This window comes from Schistocerca cancellata, chromosome 4 (genome assembly GCF_023864275.1).
Source record: "Schistocerca cancellata isolate TAMUIC-IGC-003103 chromosome 4, iqSchCanc2.1, whole genome shotgun sequence".
Classification (NCBI taxonomy): Eukaryota; Metazoa; Arthropoda; class Insecta; order Orthoptera; family Acrididae; genus Schistocerca; species Schistocerca cancellata.
In genome coordinates, this window is record NC_064629.1 from 143,884,659 (window position 1) to 143,910,819 (window position 26,161).

Here is a 26,161-nt window from a genome sequence, read left to right on the forward strand (position 1 = left end):
TTTTGAAATTTTTGTAACAAGGTGGGTCCAACTACATCGCCTGAAAAATCCATGGACGTTTAGTATGCCAGTTATAAAGGCTTCTGAATCGCCAGTTACAAACCCAACAGTTGCTGTTTGCTCTAAATTGGATACTGAAATCAGGAAAAAGTAAGGCTCTTTATGACAAAAAGCAAATTCCAGCCTGGGCGCAGATCACCATAACACAATTTATAGGTATACCTAATACTGTACGTTTGATGCTTCGCAAGTGACAGGAGATTAAGGCTGTGACAGGATGTCACGCAAGATACTAATTAAGGTTTCAAGTTCGTCTACGGCACACAAAAGCATAATGTACAAGTAGTCTATGCATCCAGTTATATAGTTTCTTTAACTTTCAAATATTTTAGCAGTAATAATTAATTGCTGCTATTTCTGGTCGTATTGTAGCTTCTTTTATTTGTGTAAGCTGCCAACAAAGAAATTGATATTGAAGACACCAACAGATACTTAATGTTTTTTGGGTTTATTTTGCTACAATTGAACGTATATTGAGAGCGGATGACAATTTTAAAGTAAAAAAATACTGCTGGAACACAAAGCGGTAGTAAATATTTTACGATACGGCACAACGGATGTCAGAGGGGACATCAAGGCCCTAAACTCGTAGGCTAAACAAAACTAGAAATAAATATACAAAATAAATATAATTTTTTGCTATAAATACCTAATAATTCCTGTAATGAGGCAAATATTTATGAATAAATATTTTCAAATTTAAGTATGTAAATACCTCACTTGCACTATATGTACGTACACAAATAGAACAGGCTTTAACACAATACTCAGTTAACTTACATGATACAGAAATAAATAAAATGGAAATTGTTTATGATAATGACACAACAAACAGATGATTCTGATAAAACCCAGAAATATAGCTGAAAATGTTTATACCTAAATAAAATCATATTGTAGTGAGACGATATGCTGCAAAATGCAAGTGACATTATAGTGGTTACATGAACATTTGATTTAAAACACTGGAAACTAACAGGTGAAATAAAGGAAATATGTCTTAGTATATCACCTTTTTCATTTGACCCTTTACGATAGTATGAATCTCTGACAATAGGAACAATGATTTAAGTGAGAACACTTCAATCAGTTATGCAGTATTAATGACAGGAAAACCAAATAGAGTACGAAATTTTGAATTGCCAATACTGAAAAAATATGTAAGAAGGTGAACTGAAGGAGGTCTGTTTGCCACAGATTTAAATAATGATCACATGCATGAAAGACGTTACATCCGTGCAGCTATAAAATACACAAAGTACAATGGCTCAGGTATTCAGAAGCAAACAGAAAGCGTTCATCTGTTGAACCATGCTCCAATTTCAGGGCCTCCATTGTAGCCATAGTGTGCTTCGGCAAGATTATCCTTGTACACATTGTCTTGCGACTGCAGCGCCGCATTCCGCAACACGTTGAAGAGCAGCAACAAGAGTGCAACCTTCCCAACAAACAGCGACTTTACAGCCATCATCTGTGAACAGAAAGACGATCTCTCATGAGCCTCGCCAAGTCACATGTCTGTATGAAAGAGTAGTTCACTATATGGTGTAAGGGTCAGTCAAATGAAAACGAGACATATGAAAAAATGCAAGTAAACTGTTTATTATTTCAAAATAAATCACCATAACTTAATATATTTATTTCACTGTGAGACAAGACGGCCAGTTCCTGCATGGGAAAATGTTTTTGGTTGCCTAGAGAACGGTGATTGCACCCAAGCGTGCACCTCTTCGTCCACAACAAATCGATGGCCAAGAATGTCTTTTTTCAGGGCACCAAAAATATGGAAATTGCATGGGGAGATATGTGGGTGGCATGGAGGATGTGTAAGGGCTTTCCACCGAAACTTCCACAGTAGACTCGAAACAACATAAATGAGTGAAGTTCGATGGAAATAAAATATCAATACGAGATACAAAATTTCAGAAGATACTTTACTCATAACCAACGGGTATACACAAAATCATTTGAGCGTCGCCATCCCTCCCTCGCCCCCCTCTCCCTCGAATCCTAACATTCCACATGGGAAAAAATGTTCTTTGCTGATAACGCAATATTACAGTTTCTCACAAAACGAGAGAACTCTTACAGAGAAATCAAATCGAGCAACCCTCAAGGAAGTTTACAAGGGGCCAACGTGCAATTTTTAAAAATATTTGTGCCCTTAGAATACTATCATCAGCGTGTAACAGCCAGTGTTTTTTAATTAAATCATATTCATATGTACATTCAGTTTTAGCTATGGAATTCTTTTCTGGAGAATAAATGCATAAAACATGAACATTATTTTAAAAGTACACAAGAGGACCATAAGAATAATAACGAAAAATTGTAGTCTAGTCAATTGTAAATATCTGTTCAAAACATTAAGGGTTTTAACTATACAGTGTGAATACCAATCAGTTATGCACATAAAAATAACATTATAAAATGCACATACTGCTCAGTCAGTCACATGGTACAAGATCTGAACTCAGTTCACTTTTACTAAGAACAAATAAACATAAAACTGAAACTGGTATTTTCTTCCAAGCAATAAAACTACAATATATTACCCAAGCATATCGAAAAGAGATTACTAAAAGGAACCTATTTAAAGAGGTAGTTAAACAGTACCCATTTTGCAATACATTCTGTACCATAAAAGATTGCTTAGAGAGCACAGAGTAGGAGTATGGTACAAAATTTAACATAAGTAAATATAATTATGATAGTAATAATAATCATAGCTGTGGTCCAGACATCATATGGTAGAGTTACATTATGAAGTAATATATGTATAGTATGTGCAGTGATTGGTGGCTAGAAATGAATGAACTGTATTCTGCATTATTAAATAAATTATTTGCAAAACAATATTCTACATTAGGGGTAAACAGAATGATGTAGCTCCACTTTAAGCTAACAGGTCTTGTATTGAAAGGATAGAGGTTCCAGTCTTCATCCAGCCATCTTGGTTTAGGTTTTCCATGCTTTCCCTAAATTACTTCATGCAAGTGCCAAGATGTTCGTACTGTAAGGCCACAACTAACTGCTAGTCCCATCCTTATCAAATTAGATCTGTAAATATGTAAATGTCTATATATATAAATTATTTTTGTTCATGTTAAATTGAGAGACCCAGTATCCTTGTAAAAGTGATCTACAGTCATCTGTGGATGAGTAATACTACTGCTACTACTACTACTATTGTATCCTGCATCTCTCAGAATTGTGGAGTGCTGTCGTGCCTCTGTCACCAAGCTCACAGCTCAGCATACTCAGTGTCTTTCCCACGGAAATTTTAGCCGCATTTCCTTCCCAAACTATGAAATCATTCCTGAGATTGACAAACCTTATCAACTGGCCTCCTGTTACCTAAGGCCCATTTCTTGTCTCTTGCCAATATAGATCCCACGTCCTGGTTTTTATATTCCTGCCTCTCCAGTACAATCTAAATCGATATGCTTTTCTATAAAATGTTACTGGTAGCCCGCAATACAATCATTCTCACTGGATTGACGATGACACACATCACCAGCATCTCTTCAAGCATCAGCATTTAATTATCATTCCTAGTTATGTGTTTTTATGTATTATATTCGTGGCCAGCCCATCCACTACCAGTGGGATGTAAATAACAGATGAGGTCTTTAAAAATGCTACATGACAGTATATTGGCCACATATTTAAACTCCATTGGAATGCACTTCCAGTTAATTATATCCACCTAACTCCAGGCTTTCTACCTAACCATCCACCCTATGTAGTCACAAAGAATATCACAACTACTATTTCATAACCATAAATAGGCATATCTCATGGACCCACCCCATTACAAGTCTTTTATCTTCTTATGCATAGCTCATGTCTCAAAACCATTCTACCTCATGTAGATACACAAATATGTTAATGATGTCGCCTTATGGAACTTACAACTCTCCATTCGCCCCGAATGAACCCACCTGAATAGCTTCTCTACTTGGTGCAAGCAGTGCTACCTCTCCACCAACCCTGCAAAAACACAGGCAATAGTTATACAAAAGTCCACCTAAGCCTGCCACCTTCGTCACCGCTACTTAACAGACCACAAGAAGGCATCACACGAAAATACCTAGAACTAAGACTGCAGATAAACTAATTTGGAATCCTCGCTGACTAATCACAAGAAAGAAAGCTCCTATTGGAATAAAGTGACTAGATTTACTAACCAACTAAGAATGGTGAGTAAACCTCAAGACCATTATCCACACATGAAAGACTCATCTGTACCATCCTCACCTATTCAAATGCTTCACAGACCTCCATTCCTCCCAAGCTTAACCACTCCCTACAAATACTTGAACCACATGCACTCCATCGTCCTTTCTACGTTCGACAAAGTGCTTCCACCCACATCTTGCTGTACCAGCTCAATATTGCGACACCTGCTCAGACATATGGAAGACCTTCTTGTGTTCTATAACTGCCATAAATGTGACTCTCAAATCCTCATTCTATGACCCACGAGTTGGGAGACTCCTTCGGAAATCACAGTAATCCAGTCATGATCTTAGATTACGTTTGAGCAGACAGACAATTTATTTTCGACCTCCCAGTAAGGTACTTGAATGTATCAAGTGCCACGTCATCACTGGAATGTGCTGAACAATTGAACACAAAACTTGCAAACAAGTTAGTAGTAGGGAATTAGGAAAGCTGGCACAGTCTGCATTATTTCAAAATTTTCCCCATCTGATAATGCCAGGCAGTGTTGCCATATTTTCCCCTACTCCTCTCCTCACCCCTATGATGTCACAATCAAAGATGGCGGAAGTAGTCCACTTGTCCTAAATTATTCTCCCATCTTGATGGTTCAAATGGCTCTGAGCACTATGGGACTTAACATCTGACGTCATCAGTCCCCTAGACTTAGAACTACTAAAATCTAACTAATCTAAGGACGTCACACACATCCATGCCTGAGGCAGGATTCGAACCTGGTTACAATGGCCAGCCCATCTTGAGGTTCACACCCCCTCATGAGTGATGTCTTCACGCAGTATAGGAGTGTGTGGTCCAGGGCCCAAATTGTGGTACACTGGTTTGATGATGTACATATTTGACAATAGGGACAGTTTAACACATGCAGTCATGGCACTCCTGCTCACCTTTGTTACCCTGCTTCATTAGTAGCGTACCTGTGGTTGCAGATTCATGACAGTTATGCACAGTTTAAAAGCCTTACAGAGAATAGGCTAAATGACCAGTCTTCAGACAGGAGACCACAACAGCACACAATGCAAGAATATTAAAAGTGTTGTGCAAACGTGAAGATAGAAGTATAACATATAACTGCTAAGAGTATCAGAAATGGCCGAAAGGCAATTACAAAACAATGCTAGACAAAGAAGTTCAGGTCAAGCTCCACACCCTATTGACGTCTGTGTTCGCAATTTGTGGGAGTTGTCACAAGTTAAATTCTTCCACCATAAATAATAATATAGGCAAGTGTAAAATTTACAATGTTTTCATTTCAGAATGCACACAATTTTGTTATAGTTTTTTTGAATAGTTAAAACTTTCATTCTTCTAGACATATCAGTTGCATAAGAAGGATAATTTTGAATGAAAATGAATGGACTTAAATTTACATCACTATTTAATTGAGTTATTCTGGTAAATTCTCTGTGAGAATCATGAGCCTTTAAGAAATTATTTGGTGGTTTGACACCGAATAGTTTTCCAGAAAAAACTTCATTTCTACCATCTTTAACACAGATATTTTTAATTTAACATAATCGAATAAAGAAGAATCAAGAAATTAATTAGTTTTTCGATTAGCTTGAAAAAAAAACGAAAATGAAGCAATGCATAAAAATTCTATAGATTTATAATGATTAGTAATACCTACTTCAAAATTTCTTTTTCCCTGTAATTCATGAAATTGAATTGTTTGAAGTTCAAAGAAAGAAACTGGAATTTTTGGATTTTTAAGGCTCTCTTGATCTAATTCAAGTGACTGTTCTGGTTCAGGAACATGAATTTCCATAATTTTTTACCTTCCTTTCAAAGTGTAGAGTCATCGTTTCCGTAGTCCAGGAAATTAGTCATCACGATATTTTTTCGAACTCCAAGTAATAATTACAATTAAATCACCTTCAGACATAATTTCTATATAATCTTCAAAAACTTGACCAAATAATTCTAAACGATAAACATCTTTGTTTGGTTTAGTTTCAATATATCCATTGTTAAGAATATGTCCTTCCATATTTCATTCACTCAAAAGGGAAGAAGATACTTGAATAAGAGTTGAAGAAGAAATAAATGGCTGCTAGATTCTAAATAAAATATAATTTCCTTTTTTAATTGTAATAAAATCAAATGTTTTTAAAATATAATTATCAATTAGTTTAACATTTGATTTACGTTCACATGCAAAAAAAATCACTTCCATCTCTGAAAATATCAAAAGTGATATAAAGTGGTGTAAAATTTGGATGAATCCAACCACTACCAATATTAATATTAATTTTAGTTTCCTTGCTAGAATTTTTAAATTCGTTTTTGTTTTCTCATTAATGGAAAATGAGTAAAACTTTGGATGTGGTTCATAAATTATTATGGGGAAAAATTTATTAATTCATTAATAAAACAACTGTAACATAAGAACCATTAAAGTCAATTACATTATCATTTGCATCAGTTCTAGTTATTTTTAAATTCTAAATAGTATTGAAAATCGTAATTTTTATAGGGTGATTTGGTTCATAAATTATTGGACCACCAAATTCAGAATGCTTAAATGAAGCAATAATATTAGTTTCTCCATGAAAATTATCGTTATGCTTAACAAACATTCCATCATTCAAATTAAAATTTACAATAATTAATTCAAAGAGAATAGTTCTTTGTCCATAATTAATTTTTTATGATTTTCGATAGCAATTCTATTTAAACTTTTATCTGCTTTAATATGAACATTAGTATTGTTCAAATGAATAAATTTTTATAAACTTTTCAAACGAAATTCACTGACCATAAAATTCTATTGTTTTTCCACTTCTGTAAAGTTTATTATTTCTTGAAGTAATATTTGGAGTTAAAAAAAGTTGAATAAAAACCAACTAGTGCAACATTTTTATGAGTTTCTCTTATTGGAACAGTTAATATAATCTTCATAATGGAATAATTATCACACAATAGAAATAATCTAATCATTAATATTAGCAAAACTTAAGTAAATAAATGACAGTCTGGGAACAAAAAATGTGAAATCCAGAAAGGAAATTAAAAAATAAACATGCTAAACTTTTACCAAATTCTATTCAATGTGCTGTTAGAGGACCAAATGGATGTAGAAAAACCACATTAATAATTGATGATTATATTTTAAATGCTGGACGGTTTAATGGGAAAAAATAAACATTTGTATGTTTATTCAAAAAGTTTTGATCAATCAAAATATTAAGAAATTTATAAAAATATATAAAAAATTGAGGACCAGGTTAATGAAATAATTGTTAATTTATTGTAAATAAAAGACGAAATTTTTCTATTGGATGAATGTCAAGATAATTCAGTTTTAGTTTTTGATAATTTCTTTCTTGAAATTCAAGATTTTGTTAGAGAATATTGCACTAGGGGAAGACCTAAAGGAATAGATTGTTGTTATTTAAGGCTAACATATTTCCAAAAAATTAGTTAGAGATAATTTTAAGTATTAAAATATATTCAAACAAGATGAAACAAGTCAATTTATATTTATCATGCATTTGTTGGCGGTGATTTAAAGTTTGTTAAATGTAAAGAAACATGTAGTAAATATTGGAAAAGATGATTTTGGTTTTATAACAATATATATGACAAGGCAAATTAATGAAGGTATAAATTAAGAATTTCTTAAATGCTGAATATAAAAAAATATAATGTCATGAAGTGTAGCCAACAGTTACACTTAAATAATACATAAATTTAATGTAAATTTTAAATTGCATTAGTTATTCTAAATAATTTTTTGCAAAATACGATCTAGAAATTGTTAAAAAGCCAAACAAAATAAAAAATAAAACAATTAAAATAAAAGTTTAAAAATGAAAAAAAACAAAAACAGAATATGAAAAATTTGAAAAAGAAGATCAACCAGTTTCAGTTACAGGAATAAAAGTTACCCATGGAATTGAAGAATTAGGATTAAAAATTTTAAAAGCAATTGGAGAAAACAGAGAAATTAAAAAACAAATGGTTCCTCATAACCAACATCATTTAGAAGAATTCAATGATATTCAAACAATTAAACAATATGTGAATCAGAAATAAATAGTCTGTTAGAGAATTATGAAAAAGAAAGAAAATTGGAAAACTAATATGTTGAAAATAAAAATATAGGCAAAAGAATGTTGGAGTATGTTAATCATAGTGAAGATAATGTTTTTGGTTTTAGACCAGCTGGACAATTTAAATATGTGTAAAACTACCAGTAGAATTCAATGGAGACAAATTTAATAATTGGTGAAAAAGAATCTGAAGGAACAGATGAGTTAATGAAACTTTTAACTACAAAACAAATAACTATATCTGATGTTGGAACAGAATTTGAATACGTTGATTTTCAAAATAATGCAAGATCTTTATTCGATTCAGATGTTGTATATAATGAAAGTAATAAAAATAATATAAAATCAAGTACAGGAAATTAATATATAAACTTGATAGAAACAATTGTTGATCATATTTTCCTGGTTTTCCAGAAATCTTGGTAATCATTTGAATAAGATTGTGAAGGTTAAATAAAAAATTATTCAGAAAAACCAAATAAATATACTTGGATGAATCATCTCAGAGATTTAATTGAAAGATTAACAGTTCCACATGTTGAAGTATTAGTAGGAAACAAAAAATATCGTAATGATAAAATTGGAATAACTCAGATATTATCAAACAAATTTAGTCAGTTTATTAAATGATCCCAAAAGGAATTCCTTGATTTAATTATATTTAAGAATAATTTACCACACATATTATGGAAAAGTCAAAAATAAGGAAAATGTTTAGTTAATACATCAATTAACAAATTACTATTTAAATACATTTATCAGGTTGCAGTTGTTGTGGTTTAGGAACAAAATTATGAGAAAGATTATCTAGAAATGATAAAAGTATAAACAGATAAATTAAAAAATGTGAAGCACATATTATTTTTTATAAAAGTAATAAAGAATTAGAAAAAAAGACATGAAGGAGATGAAAAATTACAGTTATTTGCAAAAGAAATATTGTATGCATATGACTCCTCATTAGGAAATAAACTGTTGAGACAGCAGTTAGCAGAAAACGAAATTTAGGAATGAGTTTAAATGCTGACAAAAATGGATGGCATATATAAAGATTCTTTATTAATTTTCAGTCTACATAAATGAATAACTTTTAAATTGATTATACTTTGTTACCTAGTGCCAAACTAAGACCAAAATCAAAAACTTAAACTCAATAATGAATAATAAAATATTATTAACCAATTTTAACTGATGTGCAAAAAAAAGAGAATAAAACTGGTAGAAATTTTCTTACATCATTAACTGTTCTTGTTGTGAAAATGATTGTTTTGTTGAATATTTAACAAAGAAAAAAGAAACAAAACATGAAGGTGGATTTTTACCATTATTTTTAGCTGCATTACCTTATGTGGCAATAATTGGTTCACTTGCTGGTGGAGCTGCAGTAATCACAAATGCAGTTTTATATAGGAAAAGGCAATAAAGAATCAGAAAAACAAAAAAAAGACACAGTTTGTAAATGGAAAAAAAGGAAGGGAGTAAAAAATTTCAAAGGAATAATCACACATTTTAATAATCCCTTACCTAATTTTTACATAGAAGAATTATTTAAACAATGAAAAATTAAACATTTTCATGCTGATTTTATGACTAATGAATTTCCTAATGAACCAAAAAAATTAGAATGTGGAATAGTAAATTTAGATACTTTTGATCATTTTGTAACTCATTGGATTGTTGTTATAGAAATGAAGATGTAAAATTAGTTTCTGATTCATAAGGAGGAAATATACCAAAACAACTAGTTAACTATCTGGGAAAAAATAGTTTATATCACAATATCGATAGAAATCGAAATTTTAATGAAGCAATTTGTGGGCATTAGTGTTTATTTGTTTTAATGCTATTATTAATGAATTATAAGTTAGTGATGTTTGAAATTTAATAAATAGACATTTTTGGACTAAAATCATTGAAAATTCGTAATCGTTAGAATGTGTGAACATTACGGAAGGTGAACTACTCGCTGTTGAGAGGAATGTTGTTACATGTATTGCCAAATGCATTGAGGTTGACAGACATCATTTTGAGCATTTATTGCATTAATGTGGTATTTACAGGTAATCATGATGTAACAGCATACGTTCTCAGAAATGATACGTTCACAATGGTACATGTAACACATTGGAACAACCGAAATAAAACGTTCAAACGTACCTACGTTCTGTATTTTAATTTAAAAAACCTACCTGTTACCAACTGTTCGTCTAAAATTGTGAGCCATATGTTTGTGACCATTACAGTCCCATCTATCACAAAGCGAGAAAAGTGGTCCAACTAAAACATTCATATTTCTTTATGTGCTACACGAATATGTAATAAAAAATGGAGGTTCCTATTTAAAAAGACGCAGTTGATATCCGTTTGACCTATGGCAGCGCCATCTCGCGGGCCAAACATAGCGGCATCCGGTTCCCCCTTCAAACTAGACGAGTTTCTTTCTTTGTAGTTTTTTCGTTTGCTGCTTATTTTGTGAGGTATTTGGCCCGGTCACTATCAAATGGATCACCCTGTATGTCAGGAATGACGGTTTGCCCATCATTCCGTTAATGGTCACAGTTATTGTGATATTTACGTAAAGTAAGACACTACGCGAAATTCGGAAAAATTGTGCAATGAAAAATAGAAGTCGCTATAATTTTATATTTGATGCATATTAAATAATATGTTGTTGCATATGAAATTTAGCTAACATATTGAATATTTCTATAGACTTGGACAGAGGTAGCTATCTGCCACCAATGTCGAGGAAATTCATCTGATGTAGCACTCTCATTCGCTATCGCGCGGCGCCAGTGATAAAGCTAGAGTGAAATATCTACCAGTTTCCTCATATTTAATAAACGGTTTCAGATATCGAAATGAGATTTTGGCAAATCATAGCATGCAAAGAGGAGAGTATTTTACCATACCGTTATTATGTAAAACTTCATTATCTACATACTTTTTCAGTGAAAGAATGTAATTTTTAAGGCAATCGATAGCTGGTGAAGCGAGAAATGTTATGGGTTTTTACACTTCTTTTGTACCAAGGATGTGCTTTTTGATAAGCTATCTAGTTTACTTTTCCTCAGTTCCTCACTCAATAAACCACTGCTTCAGAATTCTCACGCAATTGTGTCTGCACGTGTTAGTGAGGTGAGACAGTGTAAAATCCTCTGTGTTTTGTCAAAAGAGGCAAATTTTGACATGGTAACCAAAGAAATGTGTAGGTTTTACTCAAAATTCGCCACTGATGACGTTTCTCTGAAAATAACATATGGTTGACAAGCCAGGTAAAAAATAAATCGCTGCATTTTCGGCGGAATTCATTTTAGATACTAACGAAAGCAGTGGCGACAGAAGATCTTTCTGAATGGCCACCATGCAAGTGTGGATGTGGAAGGGCCCTATTTAATATTTATAAAAAATGTGAGCATAGGCTTCACTTTAGAACGGCACTCCCCTTCCAGCGCTTCCCATTTCCCCTACAGCACTCTAAGCACCCCCCCCCCCCCTCGACCACCACCACCGCCACTGCCACTCTCCCCATGCTTCCCCAGCTTCAGATTTTCCTGCTTCGTTATCATGTCGAAATATTTATTTCTCAACATAGTTACACTGGCGACAAACAAATATCTCCCAACGAGTGACCAGTTTGTTGAAACCGTCACTTTGGAATGTTTGACTTTTTTGATGGAGTCACAACATCGCCTGTGCTTGCACAGCTTCATCATTATCAAACTGAAGTCCTCAAAGGTGTTCTTTAAGTTTTGGAAACAGATGAAAACCGAATGGGGCCAAGTCGAGGCTGTATGAAGAATCGTCCATGACAGTGAACCCGAGGGGTCTGACTGTTGCAGATGTCGCAGCACACATGTGTGGTCTTGTTTTGTCATGCTAAAGGAAAGGACTAACTCTTCGAATTCGAAACTCAATTACAGCACGCCGTTTCTCACGGACTGGCATTGTTGAGTTATACACCACCACCTTACACGCAACTTGCGTCAGCGAAGCGGGAAAGTCGACCGAGAAACATGCTTGACATACACACATCGAAAAAAATTTTGCATCACCCAGGTTCCCAGGACTCCTGAAGATAGACGTTGACTGTGGACATTGTATCACAGACACAGTCCCTTACACTGTTCAGAGATGTCACTAAGCGTAACCAAAAATGTAAACAACCATGCATGAGCAGCGCCAATTACACGGAGTTGGGCCGACAGCCGATCAGTTCCAGACATTCCACCAGGAAGGAGGTACACGGCTCGTGTTGTCTGTAGTCCGTCAATACCGCGGTTCGATCACGACCGCATTGTTACTTTTTGCCAGGAATGGCTCTCAACAAGGGAAGTGTCCAGGTCTCTCGGAGTGAACCAAAGCGGTAGCATGGAGGAGATACAGACAGCAAGGAACTGTCGATGACATGCCTAGCTCAGCCGCCCAAGGGCTACTACTACATTGGATGACCGCTACCTGCGGTTGTGGCTCGGAGGAACCCTGACAGCAACGCCACCATGTTGAATAATGCTTTTCGTGAAGCCACAGGACGTCGTGCTACGACTCAAACTGTCCACAACTGGCTGCATGATGCGCAGCTTTACTCCCGACGTCCATGGCGAGGTCCATCTTCGCAACCACGACACCATGCAGCACGGTACGGATGGGCCCAACAACGTCTCAAAAAAATGGTTCAAATGGCTCTGAACACTATGGGACTTAACATCTGTGGTCATCAGTCCCCTAGAACTTAGAACTACTTAAACCTAACTAACCTAAGGACATCACACACATCCATGCCCGAGGCAGGATTCGAACCTGCGGCCGTAGCGGCCACGCGGTTCCCGACAAGCGCCTATAGCCGCACGGCCACCCCGGCCGGCCAACAACATCTCAGATGGACCGCTCAGGATTGGCATCACGTTCTCTTCACCGATGAGTGTCGCATATGCCTTCAACCAGACAATTGTCGGAGACGTGTTTGGAGGCAACCCAGTCAGGATGAACCCCTTAGACATACTGTCCAGCGAGTGCAGCAAGATGGGGGTTCCCTGCTGTTTTGGCGTGGCATTGTGAGGGGACGACGTACGCCGCTGGTGGTCAAGGAAGGCGCCATAACGGCTGTACGATACGTGAATGCCATCCTCGGACCGATAGTGCATCCGTTTCAGCATCATATTGGCGAGGCATTCGTCTTAATGCACGACAATTCGTGCCACATCGTGCACATCTTGTGAATGACTTCCTTCAGGATAATGACATCGCTCGACTAGAGTGGCGAGCGTGTTCTCCAGACATGAACCCTATCGCACATGCCTGGGATAGATTGAAAAGGGCTGTTTATGAACGACGTGAGCTACCAACCACTCTGAGGGCTCTACGCCATATCGCCGCTGAGGAGTGGGACAATCTGGACCAGCAGTGCCGTGATGAACTTGTGGATAGTATGCCATGACGAATACAGGCAGGCATTAATGCAAGAGGACGTGCTACTGGGTATTAAAAGTACCGGTGTTTCCAGAAATCTAGACCACCACCTCTGAAGGTGTCACTATATGGCGGTACAACATGCAATGTGTGGTTTTCATGAGCAATAAAAAGGGCGGAAATGATGTTTATGTTGATTTCTATTCCAGTTTTCTGTACAGGTTCCGGAACTCTCGGAACCGTACAGGTTTCGGAACTCTCGGAACCGAGGTGATGCAAAACTTTTTTTGATGTGTGCATTTTTGTGGAACATTAATACATTGTATTCAAACTAAATTAATTTTAGTATGTTTTTGTACGATGTAAAACGGAATATTTAGACCTGTTTAAATAGTATGAAAAATAAAAATAATGAATGACTACATGTCAATCCATTTCGAAAGGTTGCCACAGGTCCGTTTGTAATGTGCTCGTGGCACTGCGCTGGTAAATACGTAGTTGTCGCCAGCAGTAGTGAGGTACTGTGTATACACATCTACTACAGGGTGGTCCATCGATAGTGACCGGGGAAAATATCTCACGAAATAAGCATCAAACGAAAAAACTACAAAGACCGAAACTCGTCTAGTTTGAAGGGGGAAACCAGATGGCGCTATGGTTGGCCCGCTAGGTGGCGCTGCCATAGGTCAAACGGATATCAACTGCGTTTTTTTTTAAATAGGAACCCCCATTTTTATTACATATTCGTGTAGTACGTAAAGAAATACGAATGTTATGGTTGGACCACTTTTTTCGCTTTGTGATAGATGGCGCTGTAACAGTCACAAACGTATAAGTACGTGGTATCACGTGACATTCCGCCAGTGCGGACGGTATTTGCTTCGTGATACATTACCCGTGTCTAAACGGACCGTTTACCAATTGCGGAAAAGGTCGATATCATGTTGATGTATGGCTATTGTGATCAAAATGCCCAACGGGCGTGTGCTATGTATGCTGCTCGGTATCCTGGGCGACATCATCCAAGTGTCCAGACCGTTCGCCGGATAGTTACGTTATTTAAGGAAACAGGAAATGTTCAGCCACATGTGAAACGTCACCCACGACCTGCAACAAATGATGATGCCCAAAAAGGTGTTTTAGCTGCTGTCGCGGCTAATCCGAACAACAGTAGCAGAAAAATTGCGCTAGAATCGGGAATCTCAAAAACGTCGGTGTTGAGAATGCTACATCAACATCTCTTGCACCCGTACCATATTTCTATGCACCAGGAATTGCATGGCGAGGAGTTTGAACGTCGTATACAGTTCTGCCACTGGGCACAAGAGAAATTACGAGTGATGACAGATTTTTTTGCACGCTTTCTATTTAGCGACGAAGCGTCATTCACCAACAGCAGTAGCGTAAACCGGCATAATATTCACTATTGGGCAATGGAAAATCCACGACGGCTGCGACAAGTGGATCATCAGCGACCTTGGCGGGTTAGTGTATGGTGCGGCATTGTGGGAGGAAGGATAATTGGCCCCCATTTTATCGATGGCGATCTAAATTGTGCAATGTATGCTGATTTCCTACGTAATGTTCTACCGATGTTATTACAAGATGTTTCACTGCATGACAGAATGGCGATATACTTCCAACATGATGGATTTCGGGCAGATAGCTCGAGTGCGATTGAAGCGGTATTGAATAGCATATTTCATGACAGGTGGATTGGTCGTCGAAGCACCATACCACGGCCTGTACGTTCAGCGGATGTGACGTCCCCGGATTTCTTTCTGTGGGGAAAGTTGAAGGATATTTGCTATCGTGATCCACCGACAACGCCTGACAACATGCTCCAGCGCATTGTCAATGCATGTGCGAACATTACGGAAGGCGAACTACTCAGTGTTGAGAGGAATGTCGTTACACATATTGCCAAATGTATTGAGGTTGACGGACATCATTTTGAGCATTGATTGCATTAATGTGGTATTTACAGGTAATCACGCTGTAACAGCATGCGTTCTCAGAAATTATAAGTTCACAAAGGTACATGTATCACATTGGAACAACCAAACTAAAATGTTCAAACGTACCTACGTTCTGTATTTTAATTTAAAAAATCTTCATGTTACCAACTGTTCGTCTAAAATTGTGAGCCACATGTTTGTGACTCTTACAGCGCCATCTATCACAAAACGAAAAAAGTGGTCCAACTAAAACATTCATATTTCTTTACGTACTACACGAATATGTAATAAAAATGGGGGTTCCTACTTAAGAAAGCGTAGTTGATATCTAGCGGGTCAACCATAGCGCCATCTGGTTTCCCCCTTCAAGCTAGACAAGTTTCGTTCTTTGTAATTTTTTCGCTTAACGCTTATTTCGTGAGATATTTGGCCCGGTCACGATCAATGGACCACCCTGTATACTGTTTGCGCTTGGCTATCTGCGTTTTCAAACCAGACAGTCATGTGATTCTTTCAAAGAGAGTTCATTCAAGAGAGATGAAAAACTGTATGCTATATTGCATTTAATTCCAACGGCGATAGTGACTCAGCACATAAGATGCACACAGTGCGCCTGTGATTACTTCATTACGGACCTAAAGTCACTAAAACACCTTCACATGATTCGAGTTTCGATACTATTATGATTTTATGGCAAGCTCGGGTGAGAAGCATAAGACAAAGTCCACTTTCTTCAATGAAGGTGACTGAAAGGACAATGGCTCGCTACATTATCAGAAAATATGAAAAATATTACTATAAACGTACAGTAACGTCTGAAACAAGCATTAAGACAAGGACACCAAGCAATTTACTAGGATTCGATGCTATAGGTCTATGGTAGCGTTTTTATTTGTACATAGTAAGATGGGTGACCCCCCATGAACCATGGACCTTGCCGTCGGTGGGGAGGCTTGAGTGCCTCAGCGATACAGATAGCCATACCGTAGGTGCAACCACAAAAAAATGGTTCAAATGGCTCTGAGCACTATGGGACTTAACATCTGTGGTCATCAGTCCCCTAGAACTTAGAACTACTTAAACATAACTAACCTAAGGACATCACACACATCCATGCCCGAGGCAGGATTCGAACCTGCGACCGTAGCAGTCGCGCGGTTCCGGACTGCGCGCCTAGAACCGCGAGATCACCGTGGCCGGCTGCAACCACAACGGAGGGGTATCTGTTGAGAGGGCAGACAAACGTGTGGTTCCTGAAGAGGGGGAGCAGCTTTTTCAGTAGTTGCAGGGGCAACAGCCTGGATGATTGACTGATCTGGCCTTGCAACACTAACCAAAACGGCCTTGCTGTGCTGGTACTGCGAACGGCTGAAAGCAAGGGGAAACTACAGCCGTAATTTTTCCCGAGGGCATGCAGCTTTACTGTATGGTTAAATGATGATGGCGTCCTCTTGGGTAAAATATTCCGGAGGTAAAATAGTCCCCCATTCGGATCTCCAGGCGGGGACTACTCAAGAGGATCTCGTTATCAGAAGGAAGAAAACTGGCGTTCTACGGATCGGAGCGTGGAATGTCAGATCCCTTAATCGGGCAGGTAGGTTATAAAATTTAAAAAGGGAAATGGATAGGTTAAAGTTAGATATAGTGGGAATTAGTGAAGTTCGGTGGCAGGAGCAGCAAGACTTCTGGTCGGGTGACTACAGGGTTATAAACACAAAATCAAATAGGGGTAATGCAGGAGTACGTTTAACAATGAATAGGAAAATAGGAATGCGGGTAAGGTACTACAAACAGCATAATGAACGCATTATTGTGGCCAAGATAGATACGAAGCCCACGCCTACCACAGTAGTACAAGTTTATATGCCAACTAGCTCTGCAGATGACGAAGAAATTGAAGAAATGTATGATGAAATAAAAGAAATTATTCAGATAGTGAACGGAGACGAAAATTTAATAGTCATGGGTGACTGGAATTCGTCAGTAGGAAAAGGGAGAGAAGGAAACGTAGTAGGTGAATATGGATTGGGGGTAAGAAACGAAAGAGGAAGCCGCCTGGTAGAATTTTGCGCAGAGCACAACTTAATCATAGCTAACACTTGGTTCAAGAATCATAAAAGAAGACTGTATACATGGTAGAAGCCTAGAGATACTGACAGATTTCAGATAGATTATATAATGGTAAGACAGAGATTTAGGAACCAGGTTTTAAATTGCGAGACATTTCCAGGGGCAGATGTGGACTCTGACAACAGTCTATTGGTTATGAACTGTAGATTAAAACTGAAGAAACTGCAAAAAGGTGGGAATTTAAGGAGATGGGACCTTGATAAACTGAAAGAACTAGAGGTTGTAGAGAGTTTCAGGGAGATCATAAGGGAACAATTGACAAGAATGGGGGAAAGAAATACAGTGAAGAAGAATGGGTAGCTTTGAGAGATGAAGTAGTGAAGGCAGCAGAGGATCAAGTAGGAAAAAAGACGAGGGCTAGTAGAAATCCTTGGGTAACAGAAGAAATATTGAATTTAATTGATGAAAGGAGAAAATATAAAAATGCAGTAAATGAAGCAGGCAAAAAGGAACACAAACGTCTCAAAAATGAGATCGACAGGAAGTGCAAAATGGCTAAGCAGGCATGGCTAGAGGACAAATGTAAGGATGTACAGGCTTATCACACTAGGGATCAGATAGATACTGTCTACAGGAAAATTAAAGAGACCTTTGGAGAAAAGAGCACCACTTGTATGAATATCAAGAGCTCAGATGGAAACCCAGTTCTAAGCAAAGAAGGGAAAGCAGAAAGGTGGAAGGAGTACATACAGGGTCTATACAAGGGCGATGTACTTGAGGACAATATTTTGGAAATGGAAGAGGATGTAGATGAAGATGAAGTGGGAGATATGATACCGCGTGAAGAGTTCGACAGAGCACAGAAAGACCTGAGTCGAAACAAAGCCCCGGGAGTAGACAACATTTCATTAGAACTACTGAAAGCCTTGGGAGAGCCAGTCCTGACAAAACTGTACCATGTGGTGAGCAAGATGTATGAGGCAGGCGAAATACCCTCAGACTTCAAGAAGAATATAATAATTCCAATCCCAAAGAAAGCAGGTGTTGACAGATGTGAAAATTACCGAACTATCAGATTAATAAGTCACGGCTGCAAAATACTAACGCGAATTCTTTACAGACGAATGGAAAAACTAGTAGAAGCCGACCTCGGGGAAGATCAGTTTGGATTTCGTAGAAATATCGGAACATGTGAGGCAATACTGACCCTACGACTTATCTTAGAAGCTAGATTAAGGAAAGGCAAACCTACGTTTCTAGCATTTGTAGACTTAGAGAAAGCTTTTGACAATGTTGACTGGAATACTCTCTTTCAAATTCTGAAGGTGGCAGGGGTAAAATACAGCGAGCGAAAAGTTATTTACAATTTGTACAGAAACCAGATTGCAGTTATAAGAGTCGAGGGACATGAAAGGGAAGCAGTGGTTGGGAAGGGAGTGAGACAGGGTTGTAGCCTCTTCCCGATGTTATTCAATCTGTATATTGAGTAGGTATTAAAGTCTATGGAGAAGAAATAAAAACCTTGAGGTTCACCGATGACATTGTAATTCTGTCAGAGACAGCAAGGGACTTGGAAGAGCAGTTGAACGGAATGGATAGTGTTTTGAAAGGAGGATATGAGATGAACATCAACAAAAGCAAAACGAGGATAATGGAATGTAGTCGAATTCAGTCAGGTGATGCTGAAGGAATTAGATTAGGAAATGAGACACTTAAAGTAGTAAAGGAGTTTTGCTATTTGGGGGGCATAATAACTGATGATGGTCAAAGTAGAGAGGATATAAAATGTAGACTGGGATTGGTAAGGAAAGCGTTTCAGAAGAAGAGAAATTTGTTAACATCGAGTATAGATTTAAGTGTCAGGAAGTCGTTTCTGAAAGTATTTGTATGGAGTGTAGCCATGTATGGAAGTGAAACATGGACGATAAATAGTTTGGACAAGAAGAGAGTAGAATCTTTCGAAATGTGGTGCTGCTGAAGAATGCTGAAGATTAGATGGGTAGATCACATAACTAATGAGGAAGTGTTGAATAGGAATGGGGAGAAGAGAAGTTTGTGGCACAACTTGACTAGAAGAAGGGATCGGTTGGTAGGACATGTTCTGAGGCATCAAGGGATCACCATTTTGGTATTGGAGGGCAGTGTGGAGGGTAAAAATCGTAGAGGGAGACCAAGAGACGAATACACTAAGCAGATTCAGAAGGATGTAGGTTGCAGTAGGTACTGGGAGATGAAGAAGCTTGCACATGATAGAGTAGCATGGAGAGCTGCATCAAACCAGTCTCAGGACTGAAGACCACAGCAACAACAAAGATGGGTGATTACTCAAATGGTTTAGACACATGCGCTCTTTGTTAAGTTTGTTTCACATCTTTCTTTCTTTTATAACTACTATTTATGAGTGATTCTTCGAGAATAAACGCGGTAGTATCGTAAAAAGTGTCATTGTTTTATTCGTAAGTATGTGAGATGTATTACAAAAACTTCTGCTTCGAAGGGATGGTCGAATGTCAAAATGAGACGCTGTACATGTTTTTATGTAAAAGGCCCGCAGTTGATTCAGTATCTCGGTATATACAAAAGATACTACTGTTGACCTGACAGGAAAATAATTGTCCTTTGCTCACTAAAAGTTCTCGGAAACCTTGTTTCGATACCTTGAACCGTCTATGAAATATTAGCGGTGCCTGCGTGACGTGTGACATCGTAGAGATATGTTCGAATGGGCCGTGATACATTCTCCGTCGTTAATAAGAGCGAGGAGTGATGCTGTCTGCTGCGAGACAAGGCACTCCTTGACCTGCTTCCGGATGGCCAGAGGAGGTCAGCCATCCACTGACCCGCCCAAACATCTCGTCGGACTCGCCGCCGTCCCGTTTCCTTGGAGCAGTCCGCGCCGACTTTCGGAACAGGTGCCGGCTTCAGAACCTGTTTTTATTACATACCGAGACCGCGGGCAACGGACCTGGACTCTTCGTCACTGCGGGGTTCATCTTCCAGCGTCACTAAAGGAACTCGGTATGCCTGACTCCGTCTCCTCCACATAAGAAAGCTAGCGTGGGAAAGCTTACTTTTGTCACAGAGAGCGCTAACTACAGCAATAACTCGTTAGAGTTTCTTTCGCTTTATTACTGGACTGACAGGCAGGAAAAAAAGACATCGGCAGCATCCGAGAATCTTGAAATTTGTGCCACATGTAGGTGAACTTCGGGTATCATGGAATAGTCGGGCAATACGGAATACCATGATTTTCCATCTGTCCGCCCCCGGTAGCTGAGTGGTATGCCGGCACGGTAGCTCAGCGTGTTCGGTCAGAGAGCTGGTTGGCCTCTGTAATAAAAAAAAACTGAGTGAAACGATCAACAACGAACTTGAACGGATGTCATGTGACGTCCGCAACGACCAACAACAACGATCAACAACGAACAAAAATGAAAAAAAAAAAAAGAGTGGTCAGCGCGACGGAATGTCAATCCTAAGGGCCCGGGTTCGATTCCCGGCTGGGTCGGAGATTTTCTCCGCTCAGGGACTGGGTGTTGTGTTGTCATAATCATCATCATTTCATCCCCATCGACGAGCAAGTCGCCGAAGTGGCGTCAAATCGAAAGACTTGCACCCGGCGAACGGTCTACCCGACGGGAGGCCCCAGTGACACGACATATTTTTTTTTTTTTTTTTTGTTTTTCATCTGTCGAGTGATCTCCCAAACGAGAGATGCACGAACTATTTCAAAATGTTTCCGTGTTTCTCTGTTGCAAGTCTAGATCGTCTCCAGACATCGTGTGAGCTGTGGCGCGGAAAACACTTTTCGCTCCCGCGCAAAACTTTTGCAGATAGGTTTTAAAAAATATAAAATAATTATTGAAAATGTACCATAACGATTAAAAATATGCAATTTATTAAGTAAATGACTAGTAGATCGTTATGTTTTCCTCGATTTTTGGCTATGGATACAGTTGATTCTATTGACATGTTATGAAGCCTAAGATGGCATGTTGGCAGTATGAAATACTTCGTAGTCCATATAATATGACATAAAATCCAGTATATTCAACGCAATATGATAGCAGATTATTTCTTATAAGCCATAACATATATTTAAGAAAATCTCTGTTGTAATTGGCCTACCTCCGTAGTTCAGTGGTCAGCGTGTCTGACTATGTGGAAGGTTGGTTGGTTGGTTTGAGGATTAAAGGGACCAAACTGCAGGGGTCATCGGTCCCTTGTTTCATAAACACACAGAGCACAGGTAAACCATCCATTAGTCATTCGAAGCACAAGATAAAAATTTCAGGGGAAGAACTATGTGGAAGGACACGGCTTTGATTCCCGACACTTCCTAGGACTTTTCCTCGGTGGGAGCAATGGAACTAGGTGCACTCAGCCGTGATAATAATGATGTAGAATTACTGCTTTGCGAAAGAAAGTTTTCAGATGATGGAAGAGAAATAAGGATTGGGTGCGTTGTTTATGAAATGTGGACCCATCTTAACTGTACGAAGACAGTGAATGAAGATTACATGTGCTACTTTTAAAATAGACGAATGTAAAACAAATCATCTCCGTCACGTAAACGAATACCCCTATTGAATGGAAAACAAGTCATATCTGTTATGTAAGCAAATAATTGTTTTAGAACTTCATTTAGAGGATAATAAACTTCGACAGTTTACACTGAAGCGCCAAAGAAACTGATACAGGCGTGCGTATTCAAATACGGAGATATGTAAACAGGCAGAATACGGCGCTGCCGTCGGTAACGCCTACATAAAACAACAAGTGTCTGGCGCAGTTGTTAGATCGGTTATTGCTGTTTTAATGGCAGTTTATCAAGATTTATATTAGTTTGAACGTGGTGTTATAGCCAGCGTGCGAGCGATGGGGCTCAGGATCTCCGAGATAGCGATGAAGTGGGGATTTTCGCGTTCGACGATTTCACGAGTGTACCGTGAATATCAGGAATCCGGTAAAACACCAAATCTCCGACATCGCCGTGGCCGCAAAAACATCCAGGAAGAACGGGACCAACTACGACTGAAGAGAATCTTTCAACATGACAGAAGTGCAACCCTTCCGCTTATTGCTGCAAATTTCAATGCTGAGCCATCAACAAGTGTCAGCGTGCGATCCATTCAACGAAACGTCATCGATATGGGCTTTCGGAGCCGAAGTCCCACTCGTGTACCCTTGATGACTGCACGACACAAGGCTTTACGCCTCACCTGGGCCCGTCAACACCGAAATTGGACTGTTGATGACTGGAAACATGTTGCCTGGTCGACGTCTCGTTTCATATTGTATCGAGCGGATTGACGTGTACGGGTATGGAAGCATCCTCATGATTCCATGAACCCTGCAGGTCAGCAGGGTACTGTTCAAGCTGGTGGAAGCTCTGTAATGGCTGGTTCAAATGGCTCTGAGCACTATGGTACTTAACATCTATGGTCATCAGTCCCCTAGAACTTAGAACTAACTAACCTAAGGACAGCACACAACACCCAGCCATCACGAGGCAGAGAAAATCCCTGACCCCGCCGGGAATCGAACCCGGGAACCCGGGCGTGAGAAGCGAGAACGCTACCGCACGACCACGAGATGCGGGCGAAGCTCTGTAATGATGTGGGACGTGTGCAGTTGGAGTGATGTGGGACCCCTGATACGTCTAGATACCACTGTGACAGGTGAAACATACGTAAGCATCCTGTGTGATCACCTGCATCCATTCATGTCCATTGTGCATTACGGCGGACTTGTGCAAATCCAGCACGTCCAGAACTGCTGCAGAGTGACTCCAGGAACACTCTTCTGAGTTTAAACAGTTCCGCTGGCCACCAAACTCCCCAGACGTAAGCATTATTGAGCATGCTTGGGATGCCTTGCAACATGCTGTTCAGAAGACATCTCCACCCCCTCGCACTCTTACGGACAGCCCTGCAGGATTCATGGTGTCAATTTCCACCACTTCAGACATTAGTCGAGTCCATGCCACGTCGTGTTGCGGCAGTTCTGTATTCTCTCAGGGGAATTAACACGATATTAGGTACGGCTGGCAAATGGCTCTGAGCACTATGGGACTCAACAGCTGTGGTCATAAGTCCCCTAGAACTTAGAACTACTTAAACCTAACTAACCTAAGGACAGCACACAACACCCAGCCATCACGAGGCAGAGAAAATCCCTGACCCCGCCGGGAATCGAACCCGGGAACCCGGGCGTGGGAAGCGAGAACGCTACCGCACGACCACGAGATGCGGGCTATTAGGTACGTGTAACAGTTTCTTTGGCTCTTCAGTGTACTGCAGGAAAGACATACGTGGTTCTTGTTATGTGTACAATAAATACATTCTTGTACCAATGCTCATTGTCAGTGCTTCGTTTTTACTTTATTAAGTGACAAATTAGTTCACTCAGAAGCTTTGCCTTTCAGCTGGTACTGTGTAACACAGCAGATCATTAGTACTGAATAACGTGTAATGTAACTTGATCAACACAAGTAGGTTCAATAGTAAACGTACAATAGCGTATTACAATGGAAATACTTGTCAGCTTAGTAAAATATCGATTCCTCATAAACAACAGTTTCAAAAACACTGGTGATGACTCTGTTCTATTTGAAACTCCATATTTAACTCGATGGAACTACCATTCTGTGAAGTACAGTGCATACTAAAGGAGCTGTTTCAAATTCCAAGTATATAAGTGTGGCATACCTTCAGTGAAGTGAGGAAAAATGGCAGCACCACGGCCTGTATGATGAATGGTATGAGCAGCATCGGCCACATGTCTCCGATCTCTTGTTTCTTTTTTCTGGCATCGTTCATGTCTGGAAAAGTTATTAGTGCGATGGTGAGAAAGTCAAAAAGCAAGCCAAATTCAACATTCACAAACGTTTTTTTCCAAATCCAAAATAAACTTTGTTGCGCTGTTGATGCATAGTGTTCCGAAAATAGTTACGTACGTCAACACTTCACATTCTGTGCTACATATATTAAGGAACCAAGAGGAAAGTTGCGTAGATCTGAAAAGTTTTGAGAAAGAAAATTAATGAGAACATGATGCGAAATAACGAAAGGTTAATGTATCCCAAACGCCCGTATTCTATAGCTCCATAGCAGTGTGTCTTGAATGACAACGGTGCATTCTGAAATTACTGAAGGATAAAAGGTGAAATACGAGGACAAAATTGTACGCATTGTAGAGGATTCAAAACTGAACAAATTGAGAGAAAAAAACTAATCGGCGCAGATGAAAATATTTTTAGTAGTGCAAACAATTTAAATCTTATTACGACAACTTAATCTCATATCAGCTGTTCAAAGTGAACAATACAAAATGTAAGAAGTTAGGTAATGCAGTGTGGCGCTGAACAACCCATTAGCAGAACTGAACTCTGGGGTCAAAATCATTTGACCCCATAGCTTCGAGTCGTTTTTTACTATAGGAGTATAACTGTTGCTCCCCAGTCCGCAGATTATTGCAAGCTGACGTGTGTTTATAATGAAGAATTTTGTTCCAGACGATCCAACTCCATCTGCTCAAACGGTACTGTGCGAACAGCCTTTCTCGAGAACGTTAGTCAGCTCTGTGTATCTTGAAAGACTCAGTTCCTTGAACGCTTACATACCTTGCCATAATTTTTTCCCAATTCGGATAGTACCTGTTGCGAAACTTTTCTCTATACATTCCGCTGGCTTCCCGAACACTAAATCCTACTGTACCATGCATAAAATGCGATTCTACAAGATCCTATAACGAGTAATGCTCCAATTTCGACTGCCACTCAGAACTGTAGACTGTGGTAAACCAACCAACCAAAAAACACAAAACAGGATTTTCTACAAGGGAATAAAATTGTACAATAAATTTCCCGAAGATATTAAAGAGACAACTGAAATCCAAATGTTTAAAAAGTCAATTAAAGCATGCTTATTAAATCATTCATACTATAAAGTCAAGGATTATTTAGGTAACAGAGAGTAGGCAATAGTACGAAACTGATATTATTTAATAAGAAAAAACTGTCATTCTACACCGAACTGTCATAGTTGAATGAACCACATTGTAAGATCCTATTCTGTAATAGATACTTCTAACTCCTCCCCATTTTATTGAATTCAACATCTCATTAATTGCGGTGAGGTGCTTACTACAATATTTCAGACAGTGCTGGGGCACAACACGTTGAATGCAATAGATTGGCGAAAGTGTCATTAGTGTATCGATGCCAGCCGAAAGTGCGCGAGAGCGCGCGTTTGTGTGTGTGTGTGTGTGTGTGTGTGTGTGCGTATGTGAATTTCTAAGGGACCAAACGGCTGAGCCCATCGGTCCCTAGACTTGCACACACTTAAACTAACGTATTACGCTAAG

At 38.7% G+C, this 26,161-nt stretch overlaps 1 protein-coding gene across 1 annotated transcript in view; it reads right to left on the reverse strand.

The window, feature by feature from the left end:
• Positions 1-533: 533 nt before the first annotated feature.
• Positions 534-26,161, reverse strand: part of LOC126183933 (uncharacterized) — a 76,848-nt gene continuing 51,220 nt past the window's right edge. The window contains exons 2-3 of the mRNA XM_049926280.1: positions 24,505-24,617; positions 534-1,531 (exon numbers count right to left, since the gene is read on the reverse strand). Of these exons, the coding sequence (XP_049782237.1) occupies positions 1,358-1,531; positions 24,505-24,617 (287 nt within the window). The 3' untranslated portion in view covers positions 534-1,357. The remainder of the gene's footprint in view (positions 1,532-24,504; positions 24,618-26,161) is intronic.